A 19,242-nucleotide genomic window follows, 5' to 3' on the forward strand; every position below is an offset into this window, starting at 1 on the left:
GTGTTCCTTTTTGTTTCACATTTTGTTTATTTGGATATTCTCTCTCTGCAATTTAGTTAGTTTGGATAAGGGTTTGTCTATCTTGTTGATTTTTCTCAATGAAACAATGCTGTTTCATTGATTATTTGTATTATTCTCTTTGTTTCTATTTTACTGATTTCAGCATCAATTTGATTATTTACTGCCATGCACTCCTTTTGAGTGGGATTTGTTCTTTTTGTTCCACAGTTTTCAGGTGTGTTGTTAAGTTTCTAGTATATGATTTATCCAATTTCTTCATGCAGGTATTTAGTGATGTGAACTTTCCTCTTAGCATTGCTTTCATTATTCTCCATAAGTTTGGGTACGTTGTGCATTTGTTTTCATTGAATTCTAGGAAGTCTTCAATTTGTTTCTTTATTTCTGGCTTGATTCAGTGTTAATTCAGTAAGGAGTTATTCTGTTTCCACAAGTTTGTAGGCTTTATGTAGTCTGTGATGTTCAAATCCAGCTTTAATCCATGGTAGTCTGATAGCATTCCAGAGATTATTTCAATTTTCTTATATTTGTTGAGACTTGCTTTGTGGGCAAGTATGTGTTCAGTTTTGGAGAATGTTCCATGAGGTTCTAAGAAGAAGTATATTCTTTTGTGTTTGTGTGAAATGTGTAAATATCTGTGAGGTCCATTGTGTCATAACATCTGTTAGCTGCAGTATTTCTCTGATCAGTTTCTGTCTGGATGTCTTGTCCATTGGTGAGAGTCGGCTGTTGAAGTCTCTCACTATCAGTATGTTAGGGTCACTGTGTGACTTAAGCTTTAGTAATGTTTAATTCATAAAAGTGGGTGCCCTTTTGTTTGGGGTATAAATGTTGGTACTTGAGACATTGTCTTGTTTGATTTTTCCTTTGATGAGTATGAAGTGTCCTTTCCCCATCTCTCTTGATTAATTTTTGTTTGATGTCTATTTTTGTTAGCTATTAGAATAGTTAATAGCAGATTGCTTCTTAGAGCCATTTACATGAAAAATATTTTTTTCTAAACCTTTACTCTGAGGTAATGTTTATCTTTGATGTTGAGATATGTTTCTTATATGCAGCAGAAGGAAAGATCTTTTTTCCACATCCATTCTGTTAGTCCATATATTTTTTATTAGGAGATTGAATCTACTGATATTGAGAGATCAGTGACCAGTGTTTGTTTGTTTGTTCGTTTTTGAGACAGTTTCTGAGTTCAAGACTGGCCTTAAACTCAAGATCCACCTGTCCCTGACTCCTAAGTGCTTGAGTTAAAGGCATGCTTCGCCACTACCCAACATCCAAAATTCTCCAATGACTGTTAATTCCTGTTATTTTCTTGTAGTTGTTGATGGTGGTGGTGGTGGTGTGTGTGTGTGTATGTGTGTGTGTGTGTGTGTGTGTGTGTGTGTGTGTGTGTGTGTGTTTCCTTCTTTGGGTTATGCTGGTACAAAATTACTAATTGCCTATGTTTTTGTGGATGTAGTTAATCTCTTTGGGTTGGAGTTTTTCTTCTACTACCTTAGTACCTTATGAAGGGCTGAATTTGTCTATGGATATTGTTTAAATTTGACTATCATAGAATATCTTGTTTTCTCCATCTGTGATGATTGAAAATTAATCTGGACTGGCATCTATGGTCTCTTAAGAGTCTACAGGAAATCTCTCCAGGCCCTTTGAGAAGTCAGGTGTGATTCTAATAGTTCTGCCTTTATATGTTATTTGGCCTTTTTCTCCTGAAGCTTTAAATATTTTTTCTTTGTTCTGTATGTTTGATGTTTTGATTATTATGTGCCGAGGAGTCTTTCTTTTCTGGTCTAATGAATTTGGTGTTCTCTAAGCTTCTAGTACCTTTATAGGCATCTCTTTCTTTTGGTTAAGAAAATTTTCTTCCATGATTTTGTTGAATATATTTTCTGGGCCTTGGAGCTGGGATTCTTCTCCTTCCTCCATTCCTATTATTCTTATGTTTGGTCTTTTCATAGTGTTCCAGATTTCCTAGATGTTTTGTTTCAGGAATTTTTTAGATTTTAACATTTTCTTTAACTAATTTATCTATTTCTTCTATTGTGTCTTGAATGCCTGAGATTCCTTCTTCCGTCTCTCGTATTCTGCTGGTGAGGCTTGCATCTATAGCTCCTGTTCACTTACCTAGATTTTCCAGAATTCCAGTTTGCGTTTTCTTTATTGCTTCTATTTCCATTTTCAGGTCTCATTTCTGTCAGCTGTTTGTTTTTTTCTTGGATTCCTCCAATTTTTTGATTGTCTTTTCTTCTATTTCTTTAAGGGGTATTTATTTATTTATTTATTTATTTATTTATTTATTTATTATTTTACATGTCGATCCCAGTTCCCTCTCCCTCCCTCCCTCACTTTTACCCTCTCTGCCCTCTCACATGCACCCTAACCACCCTCCCCTCCCCCCCACCCCAATTCCATATGTATGCCATCCAGTTGGGGTCATGTCATATGAAGTAGGGACTAGGGCTTCTCTCCTGTCTCTAGGTTAAGGCAGTTATCCCTCCATGGGGGATGTGTTCGCAAGGTCCTTTTGTGCACCAGGGATACATCCTGGCTCCACTGTCTGAATTCCCTTAGACTGCTCAGTCCTTCTGGCTGAGACCCATATTCAGGGGGGCCTGAGTCAGTCCCATGCTGGATTCCCAGCTATCAGTCTTTATGTGTTTCTGCAGCCTGGTCTTGTCCTCTCCATCTGCATATGGGTTCTAGTTCAAATCAGTGTTTATGTCTGGGTGTTTGCTCCTGTTTCCAACAGGTATTAGATGAGGGCTCCATGGATAAATTAGTTGTTGATCTCACTATCCGGGAAGGGCATTTATGGTAGCCTTTCCATGGATGCTCAAATTGTTAGTTGGCGGCAGTCTTGTAGTTCTCTAGACCTTTCTTTAGGTTCAATTTTATCTTCAAACCAATATTGTCTCCCTCTTTTATGCTCTCTCTCTCTCTCTCTCTCTCTCTCTCTCTCTCTCTCTCTCTCTCTCTGTCTTCTATTCCTACCCAGACTCAATCTTCCTAGTCGCATGTGTTTTCCTCTCCTCCCCCTCGCTTTCTCCTACTTCTCTCTCCATTCACTGCCCCCCACTTCCCCTGTGCTCTGGGGACTTGTCCCATCCCGGTTCTGTTCAGGACTTTATGTGAATCTCTTAGAATACACCTTGTATCCTAGTTCCTCTGGTGGTGTGAATTATAGGCTGGTGATCTTTAAGGGGTATTTTTATCTCTTTTTAAAATTACTCTATCATCATCACAAAATTGTGTTTTGGATATGTTGGAATATTTAGGGTTATAGTGGGATGGTTGTGCTCTGGCAGTGATATACTGGCCTGGCTGTTGTATTCTTACACTTACATTTAGGCATCTGGGTTCAGAATGATTATAGGTATAGGTGCCAATTTCTGAATTTGTCTTTATTGGATGGATGTTTTCTTCCTTAGTTTCTGTTCCTCTTTTGTCTTCTGGATCCTGTGGCCTGTGATTGAGTAGAGGGTCTCTGCCCACATTGCTGCTCTAGTTTGGGGCTGAAGATCTAGCTATATGTGTGTATTGCCTCTGATTAGGCTGGGGGTCCCCTTGGGTCTCAGATGTTGCCCCGGCTTCTGGTGGGTAGGAGGCTTCTGCTTGGTTTTTAGGGAGTTGGCCTGGTGTCTGGGGTTCAGGGTTTTGGCCTGGCCTCTGTTGGGGTGGAAGGCCTTTGCTAGAGGTGTGGCTGAGATATGCTGATGAAGAGAGGAGGGGCAATTGGGATTATGCTGGGCAATTGCTTTCTGGGTTGGGGGCAGTATTACCTGGGGTTTAGGATGCTGGATTGGCTTCTGAGGGAAGAGGATGCTTCCACCAGAAGTGTGTCCTAGGACATGTTGACAAGGAAAGGAGGCGATTATGTTAGGAAGGCATGGGGGGTGGCTTACCTGGTTTTCAGGGAGCTGGCCTGACTTCTCATGGGGTAGAAGGGTTCAGCCAGATGTATGGTCCTGGATATGGTGATGAGGAGAAAGGAGGTGAAGGGGACTCCTGCACATTGGGGCCTCCCTTCCAGACCATAGATCAGGCACAACCCACAAAACACCTGTTTTCTCAGACATCCTTTGTTAAGCATTTAAAGTGGCTGCTGGCTGACTCAGGCAGGAACACAGAAGTAAATGACCTTGCAGGTGTAATTTTTAAGAGGAGGAGAAGGGGAGATCTATGTTAGGATGGACTAGCATGTAGTGGTAAGGGAGATAGGGGATGAGGGAGAAGGGGGAGGAGACAAGCGAAAGGGGACAGGGATATTTGCCCCAGAGGGACAGAGGACTGCCTCTGCATAGGGGAGAGACAAGACACATAGGCAAATGGTGGTTTATAAAGGAAAAGGTGGAAGCCCCACATTAAGATGAAGTATTTAATTTTAATTGGTCACGTTAATTAAGAGAATCAAAAGAGGCTTCTGATTTCTGGACCTTGGTAGTCAGCCTCAGGAGGGGAAGTGGACAAATAAGAAAATAGAACTTGGTGACTAGCTTTAAGAATGTGATCTAGTGGTTTTTAGCAAAGCAGAGGGAATGGGAAGAAGGGTAAGGCCTGCCAGAGCCACATGTTCAAGTGGGCTAGAGTCTCTTCAGGAGGGGCAGTTGGGATTATATTTGGCAGGCATGGCCAGGGTCGGGGTGCAGTTTACCTGGGGTTTGGGGTGCTGGCCTGGCCTCTAGGGAGTGGGAGGCTTCTGCCAGAGGTGTGGGCCAGGATAAGTCAACAAAGAAAGGAGGTGCACTTGAGGTTATGGTGGGGGATGCAGTAGGGGCTGAGGGTTGAGAAGTTGTGGCTCACCTACTTTTCACAAAACTAGCCTGGCCTCCGATGGGGTGGGAGGCTTCCATCAGAGGTGTGGGTCAGGATATAGTAAAGAGCAGTTGGATTTATTCTGGCCAAGCATGGGCAGGGAGGCGAGCAGTCTTACCTGGAGTTCAGAAGCTGGCCTGGCTCTGGGGAATGGTCTTAATTAATTTTTGACTCAATTGTCATTCAGTATTCTGTTAGTCTCCATTACTTTGAGTTCTTTCTATAGTTTTTGCTGTTATTGATATATAGCTTTATTCAGTTGTAGTAAGATAGAATATGGGATATTTCATTTTCCATGTATTTTTGAGGTTCACTTTGTGTCCTGATATGTGATCTGTTTTAGCATGTAATTTCTATGGACTACTAGAAGACTGGGTACTTTTTAATGTTTGGGTGTAATGTTCTGTAGATATCCCTTAGGTCTTTTTGACTTATGATGTCATTTAACTCCAATGTTTCTCTGTTTAGTTTTTGTTCAGATAATCTGTTATTGGTGAGGGTGAGGTATTGTAGTCCATGATCGCCATGTTGTAATCTGTGGTTTTACACCTAATGATATTTCCTTTATGAATTAAAGAATGAGAAGAACACCATACTAACACAGAAAATGCATTTTAATAAAATTATAGAGGAAAAATCCAGAATTGAATAGATTCCCATGCATATACAAGAGGCCTACAGCAAAGACAGGACAGAAAAGAAACTCCCATGACATTAAAACCAGAATAAAGGATATTGAATGGGCACCTGCAAGAGACAAACGACAAGTCACTTATAAAGGCAGGATCGTCAGATTTGCACCTGATTATTTGACATTTAAAGCCAGAAGGTCCTGGAAACATGTATTCCAAATTTTGAAAGATCAAAACAGTCAACCCTGACTAGTATAACCATCAAAACTATCTATTAAAATTGAGGGAGAAATGAAAATCTTTCATGATAAAAATGGATTTAAGAAATTTCCCCCACATCTTTCTTACCCTTCCCCACCAATGTTCCATTTCTGCCTTTCCACATCAAACACCCAGATCTAAAGATTTTATGTCAAGATGCACATATGAAATGTTTGACTCTCTCAGTCTTTGTTACCCCGGTCAGTGTATTTTATGTCTTGCTAAATAAAATTCCATTGTGGGAGGTATCCATCCATCAATTGATGGACATCTAGGTTAATTCCATGTCTTAGTTGTAGTGATTTGAATGAGAAAGGTTCTTCCATAGACTCATGCATTTAAATCCTTGGTCCCAATTGGTGTTTCTGAGCATGTTAAGGAACATTTAGAAGGAACAGCATTGCTGGATGAAGGACATCACTGTGGATATTCAGTATTTCTCTATAGAGTATTGCTCTATTTCCCACTCACCTTGTCTGCTTCTCATGTATGACTCAACTGTGTTCTTTCAGCTTCCTGTTTCTACTACCATGATTTCCCTACTATTATGGGCATCTAACTCTCTCAAACCATAATCCAAGATAAACTCTGTATTAAGTTGCTTTTGGTCATTTTTCACAATAGCTAATATTCCAGCTATTGTATTGAGCACACTATGAATGTAGATGAGCATGTGTCTCTGTAGTAGAAAATAGAGTCCTTAGGGCATACACCAAAACTTCTATAACTAGGTCATATTGGTGAATTATTTCTAGTTCTTTGAGGAACTGCCACTCTGATTTCCATAGTAGCATTTTAACAGTGCATGGGGGGGGGTGTTCCAATTTCCTACATTTTAAAAAACATTTGTTGTCATTTATTTTTATGACTTGGGTAAAATTAAGTAACAAGATACCTTTAATTTGCATTTCTATGATGGCTAAAAGTGGCAAACACTTAAACTTTTTTCTTAGCTAGTTGTATTTCTCTTCTGAGAAAACTTTTTTCATGTCCATAGCCCGCTTTTTAATTATGTTGTTTTGAGTATTTAGGCTTTTAAAAAAATTATATATTTTAGACTCTCATACCTCTGTCAGATGTACAGTTGGCACAGATCTTTTTTGCCATTCCATAGGCTGCCTCTTTAGTTGATTAACAGTCTTCATTGCAGTACAGAAACTTTCTAGATTCATGAAAACATACTTTTTGATTGTTGGTCCTATTTCCTGAGTTAGTAGGAGTCGAGTCCCATTCAGAAAGTCTTTACCCGAGCCCATATCCTTAAGTGTATCCCCTACTCTTTCTGCTAGAAGTTGTAGAATTTTGGGTCCAACATTGATATTTTGTTCCATTTGCAACTGATTTGTGTGCAGAATGAGAGAGAAGAATCAAGTTTCTTTCTTCTACAAGTATATATCCAGTTTTCCCAACATTATTTATTAAAGATGTTCTTTTTCATGTGCATTTTGGTATTCTTATGTCAAGAATCAAGTGACTAAGCCAGATGTGGTGGCACACACCTTTAATCCCAGAACTCAGGATGTAGAAGTATGCAAATCTTTGAGTTGGAGGCCAGCTTGTTTTACAGAGTGAGTTCCAGGACAGTCAGGGTAATCTGTAACACAGAGAAACCCTGGCTCAAAAACAAACCAACAAACAAAAATGTCCTGGAGAAAATAAGGACACAGGGAACATATCTTCACGTGGTATATGCAGTATAAAGGAATCCCATAGCCAACATCATCCTAGCTGGAGACAAACTCAAAGAATTTCCACTAAAATCAGGAAAGAGACAAGATTGTCCACTCCCCCCTCTCCATTAACATAGTACTGAAGTCTTAGCCAGAACAATAAGACAAATGAGAGCCATAAAGGTATACAAACAAGAAAGGAAGAATCAAAGTACCCCTACTTGCAGAAGATAGGATTCTATACATGGGTTAGCTTGAAGAGTCAGCAGTCAATTTCCCTTTTCTTGTGACTTGGCACTTCTCATTTTTAGCTGTCAATATATGTTCTTTGTTCTGTACATTTAGTGTTTTAACTGTAGAAATGTTTCTGGTCCTGTGTGCTGCTTTGTGTATGTCTTCTACCCTGAATGAGTGTCTGTCCCTCTCAATCTGGGAATTTTTCTTCTGTGATCTTATTAAAATTATTTTCTATGTTCTTTGTATGAAATTCTGTTCTGTCTTGCATGATAATAATACATAGGTTTTCCTTTTCATGGAGTCCCAGCATTATTGCATATTCTGTCGATGCATTGTTTTAAATGCATCATTGACTTGGAGTGAATTATCTAATTCCTCTATGGTAGTGCTTCTCCACCTTCCTAATGCTGTGACCCTTTAATACAGTTCCTCATGTTGTAGTGGCCCCCAACCATAACATTATTTCATTGCTACTTCATAACTGTAATTTTGCTACTGTTATGAATCATAATGTAAATAACTGTGTTTTCCAGTGGTCTTAGGCAACCCAATGAAGGACCATTCGAACCACAAAGGGGTTGTAACCCACAGGTTGAGACAGTCTATTCTCTATGAAATTCATCTTATTGCTGAGGGTTTTCACCGAAGATTTTATTTGATCTAGTGTGTGTTTCATTTCCATCATTATTTTGCTTTGAGTTTTCTTAGGTATGTCTACCCCTTAATTAAAATTTATTTTCATATCCTGTGTTGACTGCCTTGTTTCTTTCAGCTGTCTGTGTTCTTTGAAAGTATTGGAGTCCTCTTTGAGACAATTTTACATATGTATAATTATTGTTTTGCATTCTGCACCTGGAATTTTGTCCAAATCATTTTGACTAGGAATCTTGAGTATAGGGTTGGTAATTTTTGGAGGAGATAAGCTGACTTTTGTTTTCATGTTACTGGGATTTTTGCACTGGGATCAACCTTTTGGGTTGGTTATAATTTGTTGTTTTTGTTTTTTACTTCTGGTTGCCTCTCGTCTTCCAGTAGGTATGTTTGTAATGCTCAGGAGAAACTAGACTGTAGCAGATGTGGTGATGTTTTCGTTGGTTAGACTGGTGTTCCAGGCACCAGGATCCATCTCCAGGCCTAGGGTTGACCACTGTCTGAATAACCCATCACTATCCAGTAGTTAAACAGCTCTGATGACAGAGGGAAAAGTGACTGCAGAACAAAGACTTATTAAGTAATGATTACTTTAGGGAATAAAGGAATTCCATGCTACTGTGATACTAATATGTTAATGAGCAGAATAGAAAAGAAAAGGAAGGAAGATAAACAACCGCATTGGGTCTAGTGGTGAGTACTGTGTTGTTACACTGGAAGTAGAGGAAGGAGGTATGCATAGGACTGGGAATATTCGAGGCAAAGTAAAACTGTGGTTAATATGTGGGGGCTCTGATTAATAGTAGCCTAAAAAGAGGAGGTAAAGATGTGTATCCTAATGCCATAAACAGTGTCAGCCTCTGGCCTTTATGAGATGTAATGCTAAGGAATGTGTGTGGGGAAAGAAGAAACAAAAGAAAAGTTGTAAAACAGAAAAAGGTGTGAACAGTAGGGGACAGTGTTGGCTTGCTAGAGTGCCCTACTGTACATTATAGATAAATAGCTGTGGAAGAGGGAGGAGAGTTGGATGGAAGTCCTGAATGTTATTTTTGTTCTCTTTGTCAGAGCCACTGCTTTTTCTACTTGTTTCTGATCCTGGTCATACTCTGTGTTGACTTTTACCAGTCAAGCTCTCCTCTTGTAGGCCTCCAGAGGCTCTTGTATGTAGAGGTTTTTTTTCTGTTTTTTTTTTTTTTTTTTTTTTTTTGCCTCTGTTCTGTGGGCAGCATAGGCAAATGCCACCATCTAGCCACACTTGCTGTAGTCCCACAAAGTTGGGAGTAGCTGGAGGCTGGGTGGTGTCTACAATACAGTTTAGAGCTTTGTTTAGTTCCCACAGCTTCACCTTTTCCCCCTGGGGCACTGATGGTGGCCCTGGCAGCAGTCACTGGAAAGCCGTTCTGTGAAATCCCTACCAACACCACTTTCGTGGCTGTACTGGTAGGGTTCATTTAGCCTATTTTACATAGAACAAAATGTCCACGTGGTGGTGGTTGCATTGGTTCTAATCAGAGCAGCAAGACCAGGTCACTAGTGGAGATATTCTGTGGGTCCAATGGTATCTGAGTTTTAGTGGGGTGTTGATCAAGTAGACTTTAGGATTGGAGAAGAAACTGACTGATGAGATGATACCATATTTAGATTCCTTTTAATTCCTTAGTGGTGATAAGCTACACGTGCTTCAGCGTGGCGTCTTACAAAGAAGCCCTGCTTAGTGATTGTTTTCATTCCCATCATGATTTCAGTTTGACTTTTCTTCAGTAGCTGTATATTTTTATTCAATTCTGTTTTCATATCTTGTATGGATGCTTTTATTTTGTGTATCTCTCTTGTTGCTTGAAAGAATGATGTACAAGTATGTCCAAATTCTTTCTCTGGAAATTCTCATTTTCACTGGAGACCATTAGTATGGGATCAGTCAGTTTTTTGTGTGGAGATATATTTTCTTGGATTGTCATATTGTGTGTTTGTTTCTGCAATGAGACTTGAGTGTCTGAAGTTAGTCCACTGAGTTAGAAATGTGGGCTAGGGGCTGATACTCCAGAGATTGCTTATACTTCATGCCCAGGAGCTACGGGATTCACAGAAGTGTGGCCAGGGTTCTCTGAGGACTCCTTACCTGTGGGCATCAGGGACTAGTAAGTGACATAAGTTTGTTCTAGGGGCTCAGAATCCTAGGTCTTGCCAGCACCAGATGTTAGGGGAATTGTGGTGGTTTCAGCCAAATGTTTAGGGCCCAGGGACTGACATATTATTTGAAAGTGCCTGGGAAGACAGCAAGTTAGATATCTACTGTCTTATGATCCAAGCAACACATCCACCCCTGAAACATTTGGGTCATTCATTCTTCCTAGCACTCTTGGAAGCAAACATTCGTGGCTCATCCACTATACTCTCATCTGAGACCCACTAATCACAAAATGACATTTTCTTGTATTATCACATTTATATTGTATCAGGTAGCCTTTGAACTAGAGTTAATTGGCTCAATGTCAAATGGTAACCAAACAAATTCTCTCTTTATGGTTATTTATAACCATCAGCAAGAAATGCTAGTACATCTCTTCCCAAGTACATTACTTGGGAAATGAGGTGAACCTGAGCTCAGGTGGGAAATGAGCATATTTCATCATCTGTACAGGGTCAATAAAACAAAGGAAGAAGGATGAGAAGTTGGAGAGAGGACAGAGAAGGCAGGTTGTGTTGTGAAAGTGAGACAGGAGGAGGAGGAAGATAGATAGTGATGCTATTGTAAAAGATTAAAGGGTTCTGGATCTCATGGTTTCTGTCACATGTGTCATGTACCTCATTTTCCCAGATTCCTGTGCTCAGCAGTGGAAGACTTTTTGACGGACATCGTAAAGGCCTGGAGCCAAATAAAACAGAACAATACAGCAGTGCAGTCTGTGATTTTGAAAGTAAGCTCCCTCTCCTAGTGTCTCATCTCTTTGTGATCCGGGCTCAATTTTCAATAAAACAATGGGGAATCATAAAGTAATGGCAAAGTTGAGTAGCTGGTAAATCTTGATGGGGAAAGCCCAGTCTCATCAGCTTCATCTTTGCCAAGATGATTGGTACTTTGCATGCACATACACATGCCATGCACCTAGGGATAAGCCAAGAATCTGCACATGAATAGACACAGGTGTACATTAAGCATCAGTGAGTGAAGTTAATATACCAAAGCATGCGTGAAAATGCATGCATATAAATCCACAAAGGGTGGAGATATGACTCAGTAGAATAGTTGTTGTACATATGGCCACAGCAGTACAAACATATGCATATGATAGAAATATGCCAGGTTTGGGATACAGCTCAACATTTAAAGTACTTCCTGTGCAAATGCAAAGACTGGAGTTTGGATCACCAGAAATCCATGTAAGAGTGAGCACTGTAATTCTAGCACTGGAAAGTGGAGACAGGGACCCCAAGAACAATCTGTCTGGGGACTATACATATCAGGAAGTTGAGAGGTTGATTCAGAGATCTTGCTTAATGAATGGGGTGGAAGAGGGATTGAGGATAACCCTGAGAGTAACCTCAGGTCTACACACACACACACACACACACACACCACTCATAAAAACATGCATACACATGAACATGCATACCACACACACATTAAAAAAAAATCAAAGAAAATAGACATACACTCACCTCCTGCAACAGTACCTAGCATATGGCATACACTTTGTGTCAGAACTTGTTCTAAGTACTTTAATGTATCAGTTTCTTTGATTCTCATAGTTGACCTAAGGTATAGAGAAACAAGGAAGTTAAGTAACTTGTCTCACATCACAAACTAAAGCAGCTGTTCTCAACCTGTGAGCCTCGACCCCTTTAGGGAATTAAACAACCCTTTCACAGGGGCCACATATCAGATAACCTTCATACAAATATTTGCATGACAATAGTAACTGTAGCAAAATTATGGTTATGAAGTAGCAATGAAATAACTTTATGGTTGGGGCTTACCACTACAAATATTTGCATGACAATAGTAACTGTAGCAAAATTATGGTTATGAAGTAGCAATGAAATAACTTTATGGTTGGGGCTTACCACAACATGAGGAACTGCATAAAAGGGTCACAGCATTAGGGAGGTTGAGAACCACTGTACTAAGTAAAGGTTAAATCATGTGGCAGATGCACATCTTTGAAATACATGGGTGTGAAGACAGACAACAGCACTATGCAGAGGCACACCAGCATTCAAAGGACCACACATATGAATACACTAACATGAAAATGTTTCTATTTCTCTATGTTCCACACAAATTGAAGGGCCAGCTTGACATGAAAGAGGCTGTATGAAGCATTCATAGACACACCTGAGGCTGCTCAGAAACAAAGACTAGATGTTTAATTCCCTAATACCCTTTGGGTGTCAGCACAGCTTGAACTTCATCAGCTCACATATTGATTTCTATGTTCTGTGTTTCTGGCATATTACTACCACCCAGCCTTCCCTAAACCATCACTACTCCTCACTCTGTTCTTCACAAAAATATCCCATTTCCTTCTTCCATCTGTAGAGTGATGTGATGTATGATAAACTCAGTGTCCTTACTGACATTCTGGCTGAGGATGCAGATGTTACTGCTGTTGAGAAAGGAGCCACAGCATATGCAGCCCGTAACAGAGCACATGGAAAGCCCTTCATCTTTCAAATAGACCACATTACAAAGTCCAAATTGGAGTTGGCTGCACGGGCTCACAACCTCCAGAAGTCCTTGAAACTCATCATATTCCAGATTGAACAAGGTAAGGTGCTTAGAGTTTTCATGACTAGGATAGGAAAAAGTAAATGTTCCTCCTAGGAATGATTTAATGATTTCCCTTAGTCTGGGTTTGCTATCTAGCCTCACTGACAACACTTGACTGGATTCTATGTTCAGGTTGTCCTCCAAATTAATCCTCTGACTGCTGATTCGCAAAGCCTCAGTACACATACACTCTCTTTTTGACTTCCACTCTCTTGACCCTCAGTTCCGACACTTATCTATTTGGGGAACTGGCACTCATTGTAAACAGCTACATGTAATGTAAATGAAACTGCTAAAAGCTCTGTTAGCCCCCACTTTGTGTCATGGAATTTTTTCTGTCTTCTCCTGTCATTTCAACAAGCAAGGCTGATCAACAGCCTGTGGCTATTTGGAAAGAAAATTGTGTTCCTCTTTGCATGCCTTGCACTCCAGTAGTCAGTCTTCCTGACTTGCCAGTGATTGCCATTGCCCAGAATTCTCCACAGTCTCCAAACTTCCACCTTAGTGTGAAGTTCTAAACTTCCACGACTTCTTCATGTAACATTTTTTGATGACCACTTCATCTCTATAATGCTCCTTTGAAAAAGGAATTCAAAAGATACTGTGAGATAAAGTGTGTACTTACTGAGCTTTTAGAATTGAGCAAAAGTCCTAGAGGTTCAAGTCTGAACAATGTCATGTGAGCATATGTACTAACAAAATGGAGGTAGAAGGGAATAGTGATTTCTGCCTAGGTATTCCTAGGCATCCCTCCCTAGCATCTACTCACAACTGTGTGTGCTGTGTGGGTGAGAGAAAAAAGAATAACAAAGAAAACAGAATGTTCACACATGGATCTAAAAAGACTTGGAAATGTGGGAGCAGAAGAGGCATCATGAAGGAAAACAGGAGAGGAGTCTCACTGTCTACCAACATATAAATTCTCAGAAACTGTTCCATAAATGTGACCAATATCCTTCTCTACTTCCTTTCTTACTTCCACTTTTTCTCTGTAGTTCTGGATGAAGAAAGCAGACAGTGCTTATCAGTTAAGAACTTTTCATCAGCTTTCTTCCTGGGAGAAGATGACTCAGAGGACTTTAATCGGATAAGCCCAAGACAACGTAAGGATCATTGTTCTCCCATTCTAGCCTTCATCACTGCCACCTAGTATCTAGGGAGTATGTGTTTTCATGCATCTGCCTTTGGACATGACCCTACTCTATACTGGAAAGTCCTCACTCTTTTCCAGAAATGCCACAGTATGTCATACCAGTATCCAAAGCAAAGACTATATTAGACACGTGGAAAATACCGCTCTGGTGAGAGCCATGATCTGAATTTGTTTTTACTACCAGTGAGCAAGCACCTCAGCTTTACCCTCTTCTCAGTAAAAGTCTCTGCCCATCTATAAAAGGCTCTAAGGGGGCCCCTGTGGAGTGAAAACCCTAATGCATATTTCAATGAATGACATTGATCTGGACCCCAACCCACCTGGGAAAGCAGGGCTAATTACAAGTGGGGAGAAAGGCCTTTGGTTTGCATCTGTCTCCAAGATGATGTTTTTCCTGTTTAGGTTCTTATTATGACATCTTATCTTCTATACCGTCTCTCAAAAGTGAAGACCTAGACAACCTTAACTTAGAACACTTACATTATACACCGGAAACGATGTAAGTATGCAAGTGTATGACCTTTTAATGGCTTTTCTGTCTCTCTGGTTCATAGCACAATCTCACCATATCCAGAGCCAAATTCTGATTCTACTTAACCAATTGCTTAACCAGTAGCTTAACCACTGCAAGCTCTGATTTTTTCAAATGGAGTGAAGATAATTACTGGACTTTGCACATAGGCTTGTTCTAGTTGTTGAGTTTAGACATGAAAAGTACTTGTGCTGAGCTTTGTATTTGATACTCATAGTTAAGTGCCATGTGCATCAGCAGTTACTATCATAAACACATAATAAATGTTAGCTATTATGTCACAGGACTTATTTTCTCAGTGTTGCTTTTAATTGTAAATGCTTGAAGACCCCAAAAACAAACAAACAAATAAATAAATAGTCATGTAACAGACTGGATAGGAAATCCAAGGACACTTACTCCACCAATCCAACTTCTCTAACATAATCCAGCTGCCAAAAGTTATTTTGAGTTCTCTTCAATCACTTGGATGAGATATTAGAGAAACTCCAATTTCTTACTGTGGTCAAGAGAGGTAAAATTGATGTAAATTTAGAGATTAATTTAAATCTCCCTATGATTGCACAGCCAAACTATACTCTTTTCAGTTCTCAAAAGAACAACCAGCAAATATTTCTTAAATAGTTTTAGAAAACAATTCAATTTGGGTTTCCGATAGTCATCCACATCATTCCACCATTCATGTCTGAGGGCTCATGGGTCTGCCTTGTGAGTTGTGATAAGCAGGGCACTGGCAAATGTTTACCAAAACTGTGTAAAAGGATTGCCTGATTTACCCAGTATGGAAACCTTCCCAAGCAATTGAGATGTCTTTGAGTGCAAAATTGGGAATGAGTATGCACAGTTGACATGGGATAGTATATAGTGGTTCCAGAATACTCTAAAGTTAATGTTGACATCTTAGATGAATACAGGAAACTAAAAACTGTTTTGTTGTTGTTATTGTTGTTCCCTCTTTTACTAGACTTTCCTCTCAAATGTGAAATGCCTACACCTTTGTTTTCTGGTCTGAAAGTGCCATGAAGGAATCAGACATCACTGAGAATAGTAATGTAGACTTAAATAATCAAAATACATTCGCAACTAAGATACTCAAAAATTAGTTATGGGAATAACCTATGACAGTTTCACTCTGTTTGGAGAAACAGGATGCATTTCTGAGGCCTACAGATATAACTAAGATTACAAGTTTGGATTCTTTAATATTAGCGATAATCTCTCTATAGCTTATAGACTGACTGGACATTTTCTGTTAGAACTAACAAGTAACTCTTGGGGGAAAAAAAAAACAATCTATATATACCATTCCCGAGTCATACGGCTTATACCCAGTGGAGGAAGCCTTCCTTTGGTGATTTTTCACCAAGCAGATGAAGTCTGATACTCTTGACACTAGTATTTCTTTCCTACTTTAGTATCTTCCTTCTTCCCTGTCTAATTTCAGACGCTTCAAAGAAAAGTGTGTCATGAACAACTACTTTGGAATTGGACTAGATGCAAAAATTTCTCTGGAGTTCAATACCAGAAGAGAAGAACACCCAGGACAATACAAGTAAGGGGAAGAGGCTCAGCTTTCTGTATAAATACACATAAGCATGATACATATATGTATTCCTACACCAGACAAGCAATAGAAAGACCAAGGTCCTTGGGAAATAAAATGCATTAGTGGGGACAGCGTATCCTGAAAGTTGGGCTGCTCTATGATAATCAACCTGCCATTGTACGTTCATACATCCATTCCATAGCCCACTCATGTAAATTTCTGTATAAATAGAGCTACCTCTGTTACTGCTGTTGAGAACAGATTGCTCTGAACTTTACATTGTTTATAAGAGATTAACTGGGACCTAGTAGGTGCTCCAAATCTGTTTTTCTTGACAGGGCTTCAAAGTATCCAAGGTGTTCCAAGTATCTTGGTGTTCCAGATTGGGTTCTTTGGACCCACTGCTTAGTATTGGCCCACCTGGCACCTTCCGGTAGTTTTATCCTACAGATATACCTTAAAGCAGCTTCAGAGTTCTTATAAATTAAAAGTATAAGTTAAAGGGACCACCCCAAGCCTGCGAGGGACTGACCTAGGCCCTCTGTGTATATGTGACAGTTCTATAGCTTGGTCTTTTTGTGGGACTCCTAGCAGTGGGAGCAGGGGCTGTCTCTGACTCTTTTACTGGCTTTTGGGACCCTATTCCTCATACTAGGTTACCTTGCTCAGCCTTAATAAAAGGAGAAGTGCCTAGTCTTACTGTATGTAACTTGATATACCATAGCTGACTGATAGCCATGGGAGGTCTGGCATTTTCTAAATGGCAATGGAGGAGGAATGGTTGCTGGTGTATATGTGTGTGTGGGGTGCATGCTGAAAAGAGAGGAGGGAGGGGAAACTAGTTGGGATGTGAAATAAATAGTCAGGAGGTGGTGGTACATACCTTTGATCCCAGCACTCTGGAGACAGAGGCCAGTCTGTGAGTTCGAGGCCAGCCTGGTCATAGAGTTCCAGGACAGGCTCCAAAGCTACAGAGAAATCCTGTGTCGAACTCCCCCCCCCCATATAAATAAATAGATAAATAAATAATAAATATTTTTAGGAGGGCCATCCCACACCTGCTACTGCCACTAGGGTCTTTCTCCGAAAAGACCTGGGATGTGGACAAAGTATGTTACCAGATATGTGATTCATAAAGTTTCTCTCAGTTTATTAGTGTCTTTTCATTTTCTTAGAGGTATGTTTTTCTGTATAAAAATTTTGAATTTTCAAGGCCTAGTTATTTATTTTTCTTTATGAACTATATCTTTGGTATCATACTAATCTAACTCAAGCTCTGAAAATATTGTTTTCTTTCAAAATTTTATTGCTTTTGGTTCTTACATTAAGTCTGTGATGTACTTTGAATCATTGGGGTTTTTTTTGGGGGGGTGTATGGTATGAGCTAATGCTCTAAATTTATTCTTTTGCATCTTTAGTCAGCCTTCTATTGCTGTGAAGAGATACCATGACCAAGACTAGATATTAAGATATCATCATTGAACATTTGTTTGTTTTTGTTTTTCTAGACAAAGTTTCTCTATGTAACAGTCCTGGCTATGCTGGAACTCTTATTTGTAGACCAGGCTGGCCTCAAACTCGCAGAGATCCACCTGCCTCTGCCTCCCAGGTGCTGGGATTAAAGGCGTGTGCTACCACACTTAGCTAATTTTTAATAACCTGCTGGATACAAATAGTGGAATATGGGTAGCCTACCAGGGAGGGTAAAAAAATTGAAGTGTATAACAGAATAGGTTGGGCAGGTGATTTATGGATGAATATGGATGAATACAATGGAAATTTCTCAAAGAATAAATTTAAAATATAGTATTAAAAGCAAATTTGAAGTATAATATTAGAAAAACTGTTGAGAAATGAGATGTTTTCTCCTTCTGCCTTTCCCCACCCTCTATATCATATATCATTCACCTTCTGACTATCTTTTTTTTTTTTTTTTACCTCTTTCTGTAGTAGCCGCCTTAAGAACAAAATATGGTATGGTCTTCTGGGAAGCAAGGAACTGCTGCAGCGTTCTTATAGGAAGCTGGAAGAGCGGATACACCTGGAGGTTAGTAGAAAGGGACATGTTTCCTGGGCGTGGAGAAAGGAAACCTTATGCCCTCAGAAATCACCTTTCCACTATATCTTTGGTTCTTAAATTTAACTCTGGGAGCCTCACTCACAGCCATGGGGACAAGACTTGGAAGTTTTACTTCTGTTTCATAAATAAGAAAATGATAGTGTGAAGAGAAGACCAAGCCCCTCGTCATCTCTGTAAAAGGTCCTTGTGCTGCTATCTGAAAAGCCAGGCAACAAGAGCTACTCTTCTCTTTCAGTGTGATGGACAAGTCATCTCCTTGCCAAACCTTCAAGGCATTGTAGTGCTCAACATTACCAGCTATGCTGGAGGTGTCAACTTTTGGGGAAGCAACACAGCAACCGCAGTGAGTGTGGAATGATGAATGGGGTGGGAAAGAGGCATGACTCACCTAAATTATCTCAGAAAGTATTGCTGGGCTGACTGGAATGGCAAGTAGACAGTGGAGGAAGATGAGATAGGCTTGCATCGTCACTAGCAGTGTAGGTTTAGCTTCTTTTTTTTTTTTTAAAAAAAAAAAAAAAAGCAGTTGCCATTCCAGAGCATAAGAACCAAACAAGAACCTCAGAATTATGTCACATCATACCTGGGTTTTGACTTGTGTTACTGAAGCCTGAAAGACATTCAGAAGATTACCTAGGAGGATATGTTCTTCATCCTAAGATAGTATGTCAGTAAAAACATCTCCTGGAAAACCAGCCATGAGCTCTTTGCTCTAAGAAGTCCACGAATCTGATAGAACTGACTTTGGGGTTCATGGTGCTGCATTGGACAGGGAAGAAATTAGCTTATTTGTGAACTCCAAAGGAGCTCAAATGTAATTGCAAGCACAATTCCCTTTTACAAGCTTGGTGTACTTGCCTAATTTTCCCCCTTTAG

The 19,242-nt window shown here is 39.8% G+C and overlaps 1 protein-coding gene across 1 annotated transcript in view; it reads left to right on the top strand.

Annotated features, from left to right (window-relative positions):
* Dgkk (diacylglycerol kinase kappa) overlaps window positions 1–19,242 on the top strand; it is a 113,055-nt gene that overhangs the window by 82,090 nt on the left and 11,723 nt on the right. The window contains exons 14-20 of the mRNA XM_051178515.1: window positions 11,103–11,202; window positions 12,825–13,053; window positions 14,051–14,158; window positions 14,611–14,707; window positions 16,185–16,292; window positions 18,237–18,333; window positions 18,602–18,709. Of these exons, the coding sequence (XP_051034472.1) occupies window positions 11,103–11,202; window positions 12,825–13,053; window positions 14,051–14,158; window positions 14,611–14,707; window positions 16,185–16,292; window positions 18,237–18,333; window positions 18,602–18,709 (847 nt within the window). The remainder of the gene's footprint in view (window positions 1–11,102; window positions 11,203–12,824; window positions 13,054–14,050; window positions 14,159–14,610; window positions 14,708–16,184; window positions 16,293–18,236; window positions 18,334–18,601; window positions 18,710–19,242) is intronic.

Source organism: Phodopus roborovskii, unplaced genomic scaffold (genome assembly GCF_943737965.1).
Source record: "Phodopus roborovskii unplaced genomic scaffold, PHOROB, whole genome shotgun sequence".
Classification (NCBI taxonomy): domain Eukaryota; kingdom Metazoa; phylum Chordata; class Mammalia; order Rodentia; family Cricetidae; genus Phodopus; species Phodopus roborovskii.